This window comes from Manduca sexta, unplaced genomic scaffold (assembly GCF_014839805.1).
Source record: "Manduca sexta isolate Smith_Timp_Sample1 unplaced genomic scaffold, JHU_Msex_v1.0 HiC_scaffold_1852, whole genome shotgun sequence".
Classification (NCBI taxonomy): Eukaryota; Metazoa; Arthropoda; class Insecta; order Lepidoptera; family Sphingidae; genus Manduca; species Manduca sexta.
Window position 1 is genome coordinate 13653 of NW_023592758.1, and position 12601 is coordinate 26253.

General features: G+C 32.8%; 3 protein-coding genes across 3 annotated transcripts; 2 read left to right on the forward strand and 1 right to left on the reverse strand.

Moving 5' to 3' along the window:
* Positions 1-606: 606 nt before the first annotated feature.
* LOC119191733 (transmembrane protein 186-like) lies at positions 607-1404 on the forward strand. The gene is made up of 2 exons (XM_037445603.1): positions 607-920; positions 1038-1404. Exons 1-2 carry the CDS (start codon positions 626-628, stop codon positions 1331-1333), a joined length of 591 nt encoding a protein of 196 aa, XP_037301500.1. The 5' UTR covers positions 607-625; the 3' UTR covers positions 1334-1404.
* Positions 1405-2184: 780 nt separating this feature from the next.
* LOC119191732 (dual specificity mitogen-activated protein kinase kinase 4-like) lies at positions 2185-6742 on the reverse strand. The gene is made up of 8 exons (XM_037445602.1): positions 6506-6742; positions 6232-6424; positions 5073-5225; positions 4570-4714; positions 4045-4214; positions 3493-3622; positions 2663-2883; positions 2185-2590 (listed from the first exon to the last, which is right to left on the reverse strand). The coding sequence occupies exons 1-8, from the start codon at positions 6537-6539 to the stop codon at positions 2407-2409; spliced, it is 1230 nt and encodes a 409-aa protein (XP_037301499.1). The 5' UTR covers positions 6540-6742; the 3' UTR covers positions 2185-2406.
* Positions 6743-8505: 1763 nt separating this feature from the next.
* On the forward strand, positions 8506-11415 carry LOC115440367 (transducin beta-like protein 3). The gene is given in 4 exon segments (XM_030164633.2): positions 8506-8658; positions 9056-9887; positions 9890-11141; positions 11144-11415. Coding segments are annotated over 4 exon segments (2376 nt in total). The 5' UTR covers positions 8506-8638.
* Positions 11416-12601: the final 1186 nt, after the last annotated feature.

Sequence of the window (12601 nt, forward strand, 5' to 3'; positions counted from 1 at the left end):
AACCAAATATCAAACATAATATTTCGACGCAAAGTAAGTACTATAAGCTTCCAGTGGCGAAATGTGATATTTTCCGGAAGGGAGCCCAACACAACATATAGGTACTAATAAGCATAAATGCGGTTTGCAAATGGTTCTAATGATAATTAGATTCTACATAAAATGAAGCTGGTAGGAATCGGGTTATATCGACCCTTCGCCATTGTAAGCTTCTAAGAATATACCTGTATTATGTATAGGTAGGTAGAGAAAATAAATAATTCAGAATACATTTGATTAATTCAATATTTAAAGTTCTTTACAATTTTTATTGAAATTAACTCACAAAAATTTTCTTTACACTTCGATTTTATAAATTTTATTCGGTACAAGCTCACCCCGATCTCCATGGTTGCCAGCCTTACGTCATTTTTTATGTGTAACGTTGGTATAAAATTTCACCTAAACTGAACTCATGTTTATGTGTGTGAGTTCAATGTCAATTTACTAAGTGCCGCCTCTTTTTACTCTATGATTGTGAAATGTCAGTGTTAAATGACAATTGGTAAATTTTATTTATATTTCATATGCAGTAACCAATTTTTGAGATATTTTAGTATACTTTTTGGGAGTTCTAGTAAAAGCTATGATTACATTTTTAAATCGAATTAGTACATGTAATACAGTAATGTTAAGTACTTTATGCACAAAAATTAGAAATTATAATGTTGTACTTAGAAGATGTAACTCGGCAAGTGTCGAAGATAACCAAAATAAATTTGAGACTGTATTTTCTTTTCCATTTGTAAAATATATAGCTTCCCTTAACAGACTTAAGGTATTTCACGCAATCGGTACATCAGTCGCATTGCCCATTTCTGGAATTATGGAGATGCTAAATTTATTTCCTGAATACACTTTCTTAACAACTTCATATGTTGGTGAGTAAATATTTTAATATTTGGTAAAATTAGAATAAGTATTATTCACTAGTTAAACCTTCTATTTTGAAATTAAATAAATAAATAAAGCTCTAATGTTGTATATTTGATTTACAGGTATTACTGGATTGATTGTGCTATCAGCTGCTACACTACCATTTAAAAATGTCATAGGTTTTTTATACATTAGTGAAAATAACAAATACATTAAAATATCATCAGTAGATTTCTGGGGCAAAAGGGTAGACAAAATAGTAAGTGTTGATGATTGGATTCCTCTTTTAGACATGGCTCCAAAAAAAATGGATGCCTTTTACTTGTCACCACAGTTAGTAGATGGTTCCAAGTATAAACTTTTTGTGAAGTTTGGAAATGTGTTGAATAGTACTAAGATGGGTCAAGTTTTAGAATAAATATAATGCTGTAGAATACATGTAAAAAATTGAAAATAATTAGATAAAAATAAAAATATTTTTTGAGTCAAGAAAATTTTATTTAATTATTTTACATAATGTTTACACTGCATACTTTATTTGAATTATTTTATGACCAAATTGCAGTGTGTGCTTGTGTTGACAAGCAAAAATATAATAATGCTATTTATATTTTTTTTATTCTAACATGTTGGGATTGGTTTCATGTGTTGCCAGTTTTGTGGCTTTAGTGATTCTTGTGGCAGTAAATAAGTGAAAGCAATATAAAATACCAAAACCTAGCTATTCCTTGGCATTTCCTACTTGATGCTTGTAAGATAACAACTTCATTTCAGAATCTGTACCTTGCAGGTCAACATAAACATTATAAGTGTTCACTATAACAAATTACTTAACAGCAGATTTCTCTTGATTTCACGCTGCACAAATAGGGTAGTCCCTTCTACTATAAATATACATTTGAAAAAAGATACAATAAATAAAATTAAAATGGTATTAATTAACATAGAACTTTATAACTTTATTTCATTTTGAGAACTGAACATATCCATACTATTATACAGAATAAAATTAGTGATACAAACTACTTGTTTGTACAAATTTTACCTACTTGTCCTAATAACATATTCTACCTGAATTTACACAGTAAATTATTAGTTAATATTAGAATTATCTCTATTTCAGTAATAAGTGATATTGCAGTAAATATGACATAAAACTAATCAATCTGTTCTCAAATTGTGTCAACAAATAAAATAGGAAGTAAGTGGGAAAACATTGAGACATCCAACAACTTTACTGCAAAGGCTGCATGTTAAAGGATTCATATTCCCAAGTTTTGTTAATTCCTAATTCATTAAAATGCAAATTTATATTACAATATTAGACAATGTGGCATTATAAGTGGGTTAACAAGTTCTCTGTGAATCAAACTTCCACTATTATGTCTCACTTTAAAGATATAGATATTGCCTATGTGTAACAATGTGAACAACATTTTGCAAACCAACTCTTCACGCAAAATTCTAGAAGTTTTTTAAATTGTGGTGTATCTAATCTACCCAGGCTTGCGCCGGCTGGTCTGTGGTAAACGGACTAACTCCATTACGTTCCATAGCGTCTAACACTTCGCACACGTACGCTGCGACATCGGCACGACTTTGGTTTATACCTTTTATGAATGGGTGCTCCAACAGTCTGTTATATTTAGGACGCTGAGTTTCTTCTTTTATGAGGCTGAAAAAAAATTTCTCGTAAAATAGGAGCGTTGTATGTTTCATGTCAACAGTTATTAACCGAAATTCTCACCAAGTATTGACGAAATTGACGAAGTTATTAGAAAATGCATTGTTGTTGTTTGTGAGCCTTGGTGGATCTCCTTGCACAACTTGTTGCAGTTGTTCGAATACGGATCCCCAGCGAGGATACGGGAAAGCGCCAGTGGCAACTTCCATTAGCGTGATGCCCAATGACCACACATCTGAACGCACATCATATCCTCGAGCACGGCCTGGGTCAATCCGTTCTGGCTGAAATCGTAATAATTTTTATGTATTTAGACTCGCCATATACAAATACTAACACTTATAGGCCTTTACATTGCATTTAAGGGTATGGGGTGCACTGGTCCCACCGCCCACTTATGTAACATATGCTAGTTTAATGTGTCGATTGCAGTACCCAAAGCCGTAGTTTTGAAGTGCGTATCGCCAATTTTATATTAAGCCGCACTGGTGTATGTAGGATAATTTTTTTTATGTGTGGTGTGTCTTTACCATGTTTAGAGCTTCTTTTTATAACACCTGGCTCCAATATCAGCTAACAATTGTTATCTGAGTCTAATTCAACATACATACATACATGCATAACATCACGCATTTTATCCCCGAAGGGGTATGCAGAGGCGCAACTAGGGCACCCACTTTTCGCCAAGTATGTTCCGTCCCATGATGTGATAGGGGCGAGCCTATCGCCATATCGGGCACAAATTCCAGACTCCGGGCTGATACTGAGCAGAAAAACCCAAATATCACTTTGCCCGACCCGGGATTCGAACCCAGGACCTCAGAGCGCTATTGTACCGGACATGCAATACAACTACGCCACCGAGGCAGTCAAGTTATCAAAATATAACTTACAGCCATGTAAGGTCTGCATCCAGCATCGCGCGTGCGCGCTATTGAATCCACTAATTTCCCTGATATACCAAAATCACACAACTTAATATTCCCGCGTCTGTCTAACAAGATATTGGATGGTTTTACATCTCTGAAAAAAAATATATTAATGTTGCATGCAAGTCAGAAATTAAGGTAACAGATAAATATGACAAATGTTTGCAATTATATGTGTGAATATCCTAAGCTTAATATCATTTGGTTTTAGATTCACAGTAACGTTGGTACAGCAGAGGTGGTCCACCTTCAGTGGCACTTTTAAGAGGACAGCAAAATGTCTAAAATTAAACAAAGATAAATCTTTTGTCAGTTGCCCCAGCAGTTACAGCGTTGAGAAGAGGGAATGATTATAAGTTTTATTTTGTTGAACAAATTGTTTTTGCCTTTACTGGATGTATGGGGCAGCTAAAACCTACCCCATGTCACTGCAGACTCGTAAGAAATTATTTGCGAATGCGAATGTTCTATAAAGACTATTCAATATTCATTACATGACCCATAGAGACTACTTACCTATGAATTATCTTAAGTTTTTCTTTTAAATAATTTAAAGCCTTAACTGTAGCAAGAGTTATTTTAGCTATAATATTTTCAGGTATTCGAGTTTGCATTCTTTCACATATAAATTTATAAAATTTATCTAATGAAGTGTCCATTAATTCCATGCAAATCCAGCAGTCACCCTGTAAAAATATAAAACAATGTAATTATTATAACTAAAACTATTATCTAGAATCAGCATCATCGATCATCATAGCATTAAGAATTTTTAAATTTATTATATATACTGTCTAGGGAAATAAAACCTCAGAGTTCAAAACAAAATCTTGTCTATATTTGTGCAAATGTTTTTTGTGCTGACCCTACATGGGTATGGAATTGGGTTAGGAGCAGGATGATCTTGCAAATTAATCACAATTTTTTCATACTTTCTTTATTTGAGAGTAAATTTAATTTAACATGACTGCTATTTTCTTTGAGGTACTGACATACATGGATGTCATTTATTACAAGAAAAAACAAGCTATGACAACTTACCTCCTTAAATAGTGCTCCATAGAATTCAACAATGTAGGGACAATCGTTGCTTTTCATTACTACTTCTAGATCCATAAGCAACTGTTTTTGCTCTTTTTCATCCACTGTTGACCGGATGCGTTTTACTGCCATTACTCTACTTGTCCTGGAAATAAATATTATTATTATTATTATGTTGAGTATTGACCATAGCTGGTATATCATAGATATATTTAATATTAATACTTCTTGGACTATATGGAATCAAAATAATATTATTTTCAGTTTGTGTTGCTAGTTACTTTTCCATCTATATAATTTTTATTAAAACTCATATAACACACATACCTTCTACTTTCAAATGGAGTCATTTTCATTATTAGCCTTGATTAGTGTAATGGCCCCATAACCATACTTATACACAAAACCATAATTTATACTTTTCTTTAACTTTAAAAAGTAAACATGGCCTAACTTCTCCATAATCCTAGCAAATAATAGGAACATATTATATATTAACTTACTTTCTGTGGACCATCTTATTAACAGCTCCAAATGCACCTCGTCCTATTTCTCCAAGGTCTTGCAAGTCATCAGCTGTGAAGTCATAGACCTCTGTTGCAGACAACTGCAGTTTGCCTGATGACTGCATGGAGGGATATATTCGGCATCTGTCCCTGTTTGTTTTGAAAACTAAACATAAGTTCAAAGCATTACAATGACAAAAACTGGATCTGAAACAAATATCTGAGGCTCTCCATCTGAGAATTGAATAAACCCTGTCACATTTATCACCAATGCAACACTACTGGCATTATAATAACTGTAAATTTTGGATCAAGCAAAGTGCATTTTATAAAATTTATGATGCTCTGCAAAAATATTTATTTTTGTGAGTTTGTTATCTCACTCAAAAACATAAAATTCATTACTGAAGAGATTCATGGATCTTGAAGTAGGGTACTTGAACTACAATGTGAATAAAGCTGGAGGTTATATTAGACAATCAATAATTCTGTGTTATTCAAATAAAATAAAAAATTACTAATATGAACCATGTAATGGAATGTTTTTTTTTGTACAACTTAGGTTGTAAATAGTAACTGTCTTATTTCACTATATACTGCAAATATACTTCATCCCACCTGGTTTAACTAGCTGTCCAAACATCAGTAACACATATTTTCCACTCACAAATAAAAATTACAAGAAATGAACATAGCTGATTTTTTTCACTATATATGGTGCTGCTATCTATTGTAAATAATTCAAATTATACAATCTCGAAAAAATATTTATCTGTTACATAAACATTAAATCAGTATTCACAATTAATCAGTGGCAAATTATGATAAAGAACACTAACTTCTTGGCATTAACAGGTATTAAAATGACTGCTTCACAAACAAGGCTGGCTTGAAATAATAAGTTCACTATATATTATGTTGTGATACATATACTTTTACCAGACCATCTAATACAGAGACTCTGCAGATGTGTAGTATTTTATGTGTAGTGAAGCCACTCTTTGTTATATCTTTACTAATCATGTCTATGCTAACCCTTGTGAATTACAGGTATATATTATTGTTTTGAAAAATCAGACATACAATATTCCTGCAATATTAACATTGATAAATTATTATGTTATTGACAGTGTCAAATCACAACATGAAATGTTACCTGGTGTTTTCTGGCAGCACATCTCTGATGGTTCGCGACGGGACGCGAGGCTTCGGCGCTGACGAAGTGCTAGACGAGAATGGTATAAAAGCCACACTGTCAGACGTATTCCCCAACGGCAACTCCAAAATCTTACGCTTCTCTGAACTAAATAAATTTAGGTCAGGTTTTGGCGGAGTGGGCCTACTTGGACCTGTAATATAAACAAACATCACGTTCATTGCTCTGTTATTATAAATAAAAACACAAATTACAGCGCAAATATTCGAGTTACCTTGATTTGGTGACACTTCGCCATTCTTCGACATTTTTACCGCTTATAATATTGGTAATATTTAATTGGTTTCCACTATTCTTTGGTGCAAATTACGACTCTCAAATTATCCATTTGAGGAATCAATTAGAAATTGGTCACGTTTTCATAATAAGCGATGTTGATTTATTATTCAATTTGTGCATCGTATCGACACAACACACGATGTTTTACGTTTGCTTGACAATGACAATTTGACAATTAACTTGACAGCAAGTAGACTAGACTTGTGCAAAGTTGAACAGTTACCAAAGAACTATTGCTCTTTTATGAACTATTCTGTACATAAATAGACCATGAAATCATTCTTTCATTCCGCTGTTTATTTTATCTTTTCCATTTATGACAGACCATTCTTGCTCTCACTCGATCGGAAATACTCAGATAATATTATTTCTTAATATTGCCATTATACCACAAAGTTCATTTTATTTCTTACCAATATTGTTTAAAGGGGTGTTTGTTATATAGTACGTACTAATATGTATACACAGAAACTACTGAATGGATTTGCATGAAATTTGGCACACGCATAGATTATATTGTAGATTATTTATAGGTTTACACCATGAGTAGTAAGACGCGTTGGGGTAAGATCGTAGGAGGTGTAACATCGTATACCAAATAACTTGCAATTGTGTTATAATTTTTGTTTTTAGACAACACTACCTGCGACCCCATGTTGTTCCCTATGTTCCACTAGTTCACATGAATGGTTCCGTCAAGTAAATAATGTTTACGGTGCTAACAAACAGAATATCGGTATTTCGTCATTCCCTGGCAGATCCGGATTAACCCCATGCAAGAATTTGCCTAATTTTAATTTAGTATTTACTGTTTTCAATTAATTTTGTAGTTATATAGTATTATAAAGGAAATAAATCTTGTGACTTGTTTATTCAAATTTGTCGAAACACCTATATTCCCTGAGATCCGATCTTTGCGCATACAATTAATTGTCGTTAAAGAACGGATAAAAATCGTTCGATCTAGCACTTGTTAAATATTGTAAGTTTGTGTCAAAATTTACACACGAAAACGTCTGAACTCAGTTATTATGTATTTTTTTAGCTCAGGTGAATGATCAATTTTGTTATTTATTTACACGTGTATGTACTATTTCTTCGAATATTTTAAAATATCTACAGTGTCAATCATGAGGGGTAAGATCGTATGCCTAGAACTTTTAAAAAAACAAAGTTCGCTTCTAAAAATATCTTACGAAATTTATAAAAATTTTTGAATGTTTATAAATGACTATCTAGATCAGAATACACTCTTTTTATGGATTTTAGAATCCCTTTATCATAGACGGTTTTAGAGAGTAGTCCGAACTATACCTGTGAAGGTCCTATCTTTCTCACACATTTCTAAAAGTATGGTACTTTTCAAAGCCTTATAAAACAGTAACTGTTATATTAAGAAATTTAAAAAATATATACCATTTAGTATATTTAATGACATATAGCTAAGTTAATAATTCATTATAACTTCTATAGAATTCTTGTAAAAAAAATTCGAGAACACTGTTTAACACGTTGAAAAAGCGTCCAATTTAACCCCAACGCAAGCCACAAGAAACACTTGGTTATTAGTGAACTATAATTTTCGATTTAATTTAATTTTTGGCAGTAAAAATTTAAATTATGCCTTGCTAACTTAGTATAACACAGAGGGTACTATAACTCATTCATTCGTTATAATGAACTGAAAGTTGTCTGTTTATTGGGTATAATTATAAAGCCTACCACCCACCCCTACTTTATTTGCGATTGACCCCCTTATTAATAACTATATGTATAAATACGTCTTCTTGTATGTTATAAAATAATATTATAAGAATATTTTTTTTTCTTAAAAACCGGAATGATGAGCTTAGATTTAGTAGATCTTATCGATCTAAGACTGTTATCTGCCTACGTAATATTTGTATTCTCTTTGGTTATCTGGCAACACTAAACACATACGTCAAAATTTCCCTAGCTAATAGCTATGAATAAAAAAAAAAGTCAATGAAGTAAGCATGGTGTAGAATACGAAAACGAAAATTCTATTCTTTATTTGTTAATCGATGTTTTAGAGAAAAATCAAGAAATGGCTAATTTAAAAGAAATGTAAGCGTCGTTTTTATCTATATTTTCAGCAGGTTTTCTCGTATCATTTAATGTAAACGCGGAGCATATGTGCCTGCATCAAATGTTTACCAATGTTTTTAAACTTCTAACCTTTACTACTTCACAAATGATTTACAAAGCAATACAAAATATGTATCATGCATCGTTACTTTGGATATTAGATATAGTATCGTAATACCCAGTAATTAAATTAGTATTATATTCATTCATTTCAGTGCCACCGCAATTCTGCTTGTTGTAGAGGGACTCTAATTCTAAAATACTAAGAACTCGTAAATTAATATTCGTCTATATAATTTTTATGGGATTATTCGGAATTTTCGTAATAAAATTTCCTTAAAATTAAAATTTTAAAATTTAATATTTATTATTCCAGATATGAAAAGACCGCAGATTATACTGCGTTCTATACTGGCGGAGATATACAGTGGACTAATGACGGTGCTCATCTACTATGCTTATGTGAAGACACAATAAAAGTTGTTGATGTAAACACATTATCTGAGGTTCTTGTAATAGGCCAAGGAGCAGATGATGAAGAAGTTGACCAAATTTACACATTTAGAATATGTCATAATAATGAAAAGATTGTTAGTGCTCATAAAAGTGGACTAATCAAACTGTGGGATCGAGAAACAGGTAAACAAGAGAAGGTTTGGAGATCGGGCCACAAAGGACCAGTTGCAAAATTAGCTTTCGACAAAGCAAATGAAAATTTAGCTTCTGGTGGCTCAGATGGCAATATTAGGCTATGGGACTTAGCTCATAACACATGCACTAGTAGTTTGAGAGGTGCCATGGGAGTTTTTTCAGTATTACAATATCATCCCGATACTGATAAACAATTAATTTTTGGAGCAGCAGATGACACAAAAATCAGATCTTGGCATTCTAGAACTGGCAAAGAACATCAAGTATATTCAGGACATTTTAGCAAAATCACTTCTTTACAATTTACATCTGATGGTGAACACATGGTTAGTTCTGGTAGAGATCGAGTTCTTATATTATGGAAAGTAAATGAAAGCAAAGCTCTTAGAGTTTTACCAGTTTATGAAGGTATTGAAGATACTTTTTTATTGCCTCTCACATTTAAAATACCCAATTTTACAAAAAAGGCAGAAACAGAAGGAATTTATGTAGCTTGTGCAGGTGAAAAAGGTATTGTCAAAATATGGAATTTATCTATAAGCCGTCTTATGTACCCTAACAAAATAACAGCTTGGTCTCTGCAGCATCAGAAGAAGGTGGATTGGCGATTACTCACCTAATGTTTAATGAAGTCAGAAATGTCTTGGCTGTAGTAACTGCTGATCACAACATCATTTTACATGACCTTGAAACATTTAGTTTTGTTAAACAAATGATTGGTTTCACTGATGAAGTCCTAGATATAATTTTTGTTGGCAAAGATGAGAAACATATTGTTGTGGCAACAAACAGTCAAGATCTCAAATGTTATGAACTAGATAGCATGGATTGTCATTTAATCAAAGGTCATACTGATATTGTACTTTCCTTAGCCTGCTTCCCTACAAAGCCAGAAATGTTTGTATCTTCTAGTAAGGACAATTCAGTTAGGATATGGCTCCAAACCGAAGAAAACAAAATTGTATGCCTAGGTGTTGGCACTAGACACACAGCTTCTGTTGGCTCAGTTTTTGCGTCACAAACATCAAGCAAATTTTTTACCTCAGTTAGTCAAGATAACTGTTTAAAAATCTGGACTGTTCCCAATGATGAAGAATCATTAAATAATAAATTAAAATCAAGTCATACTGAGTTAGCACATCAAATGGACATTAACTGTGTTGCTGTATCACCTAATGATAAAATGATTGCTACTGGTTCCCAAGACAAAACAGCAAAATTATGGACAGACGACCTGAGCCTTTTGGGTGTCTTAAAAGGCCACAGAAGAGGCATTTGGTGTGTGAGATTTTCACCTGTTGATCAAGTAGTTCTTACATCTTCAGCTGATTGCCTAATAAAGCTTTGGTCTATAGCTGATTTGAGCTGCTTAAAAACATTTGAAGGACATGAAAGTTCTGTGCTTAAAATTGAGTTCCTCAGTAGAGGACAGCAAATAATCTCGAGTGGTGCAGATGGCTTACTAAAATTGTGGAATATAAAAACATCAGATTGTAAAATGTCTCTAGATAATCATGACGGTAAAATATGGTCTCTAGCAGTTATGAAAGATGAATCAATGATTATTACAGGAGGCTCGGATTCAAAATTAGTTAAATTAAAAGACGTAACTTTAGAAAAACGAGAACAAATGGCTAAAGCCCGAGAAGAAATGATTTTACAAGAGCAAGAGTTAATGAACTTATTGCATGATAAAAAGTTAATCAAAGCACTAAAATTAGCTTTACGTATGGAAAGACCAATGCATGTCTTGAAAATAGTCAATGAAATTTTAAAGGGCGGAAATGAGAAACTATATTCCACTTTAAAAGAGATAAACCATACACAAAAGAAACATTACTAAAATCTGCTGCAGAGTGGAACACAAACAACAAAAATTGTCATGCTGCTCAGCTGGTATTCCATATATTAGCACCAGAAATTATTTCAGGTAAACTTAAAGTTCCGGCGCTAGGAAGTTTCATCGAAGGAGCGCTACCATACACGGAACGTCATTTCGAAAGGTTAACAAATCTGTTGCAAGATTTAAATTTCATCACGTATACAGTAAATTGTATGCAACCGGCTCTAAAAATGTATAAATGAATTATTCAAATAAAAATATTTGCCTTATATAAACTTTCATTGAACAAACTTGTACTTTAATGCAGGACATTTCCAAATAACAGCAGAGTTTACACTAAGTAATAAACTAAATGCGGTTATCTATTATGTGTAGGTACTTGTGACGCACGAGTTACTTACGTCAAACAATACCTACTAGTCGAGTCTGAATTTACCTAACGTGTATGTAAAAGCTCATTTGTTTACACCATAGCTTGCATGTAGCGGATGACTCCTGCGCAGCCTTTATCCAACGTCCGCTGTCCGCATAGAGAGCAGCTTCCAGTTTTGTGCAAATGCAGTAGTAGCGAACCGATCACGCGAAGCGGACCGGTCGCGGTTCCGTGCTTGTGTCTCCCGTGAACCGATGTTCAGTTTTAAATCATGACTTTAAAAGCCGCAGTAATTTATGCCACGCTCATATTATTTTTCAAAGATGTACAAGGACAGAAATCACAAGTGTAAGTATTTTTACTTTATTAATATGAATTTTATTGTTAATATAAATGTTTTCTGTTACAATTTTAGTACTATTATGACTAAGAATTAAATCATTATTATACAATTAGGGACCTTGACATTGTAAAACACCTATTCAAGAATAGTTTGCAAAGGGTATTATCGGTTTAAGTTCCCGCTGTATTTGATTGAGATAAATTTATCAACATTTTTATTCAATTTCGTACGAAAATAGGTTATTTCATACATCTACCGTCATTTGAAACAATCATTTTATTTTAAATTATATTTTTCAATGACCAAACCATTCTCTCTACCGTTTATTTTAGTTACCCCGAGGGCAATTAGCCGTCCTCAAAACGATACACGAGTCCAATTTTAAATGAGTAAACAATAGGTTGTAGTTGTACGTATACGTGATCGACTGCACTTAATAGCCCGCGCACTACGCACAGTGATAACATTTGTATTTTTGTTTCTATATCGATTGTAGTCTGTATGTATTTATAATTTCATGTTATTTTTAGCAATAAATCACAATATATTAATCAAAATTTTGTTTACTAACTCAATTAAACAATTGCAAATTTTATATACGTACCAGAATCATGTCATCATGTCAATCATCATCATAGGTAAGAAATCATGTAAGATAATTTAACCTTAGAAATCGTCAGGACAAAAAGAGTACAGCTAAGTAATTTAAATA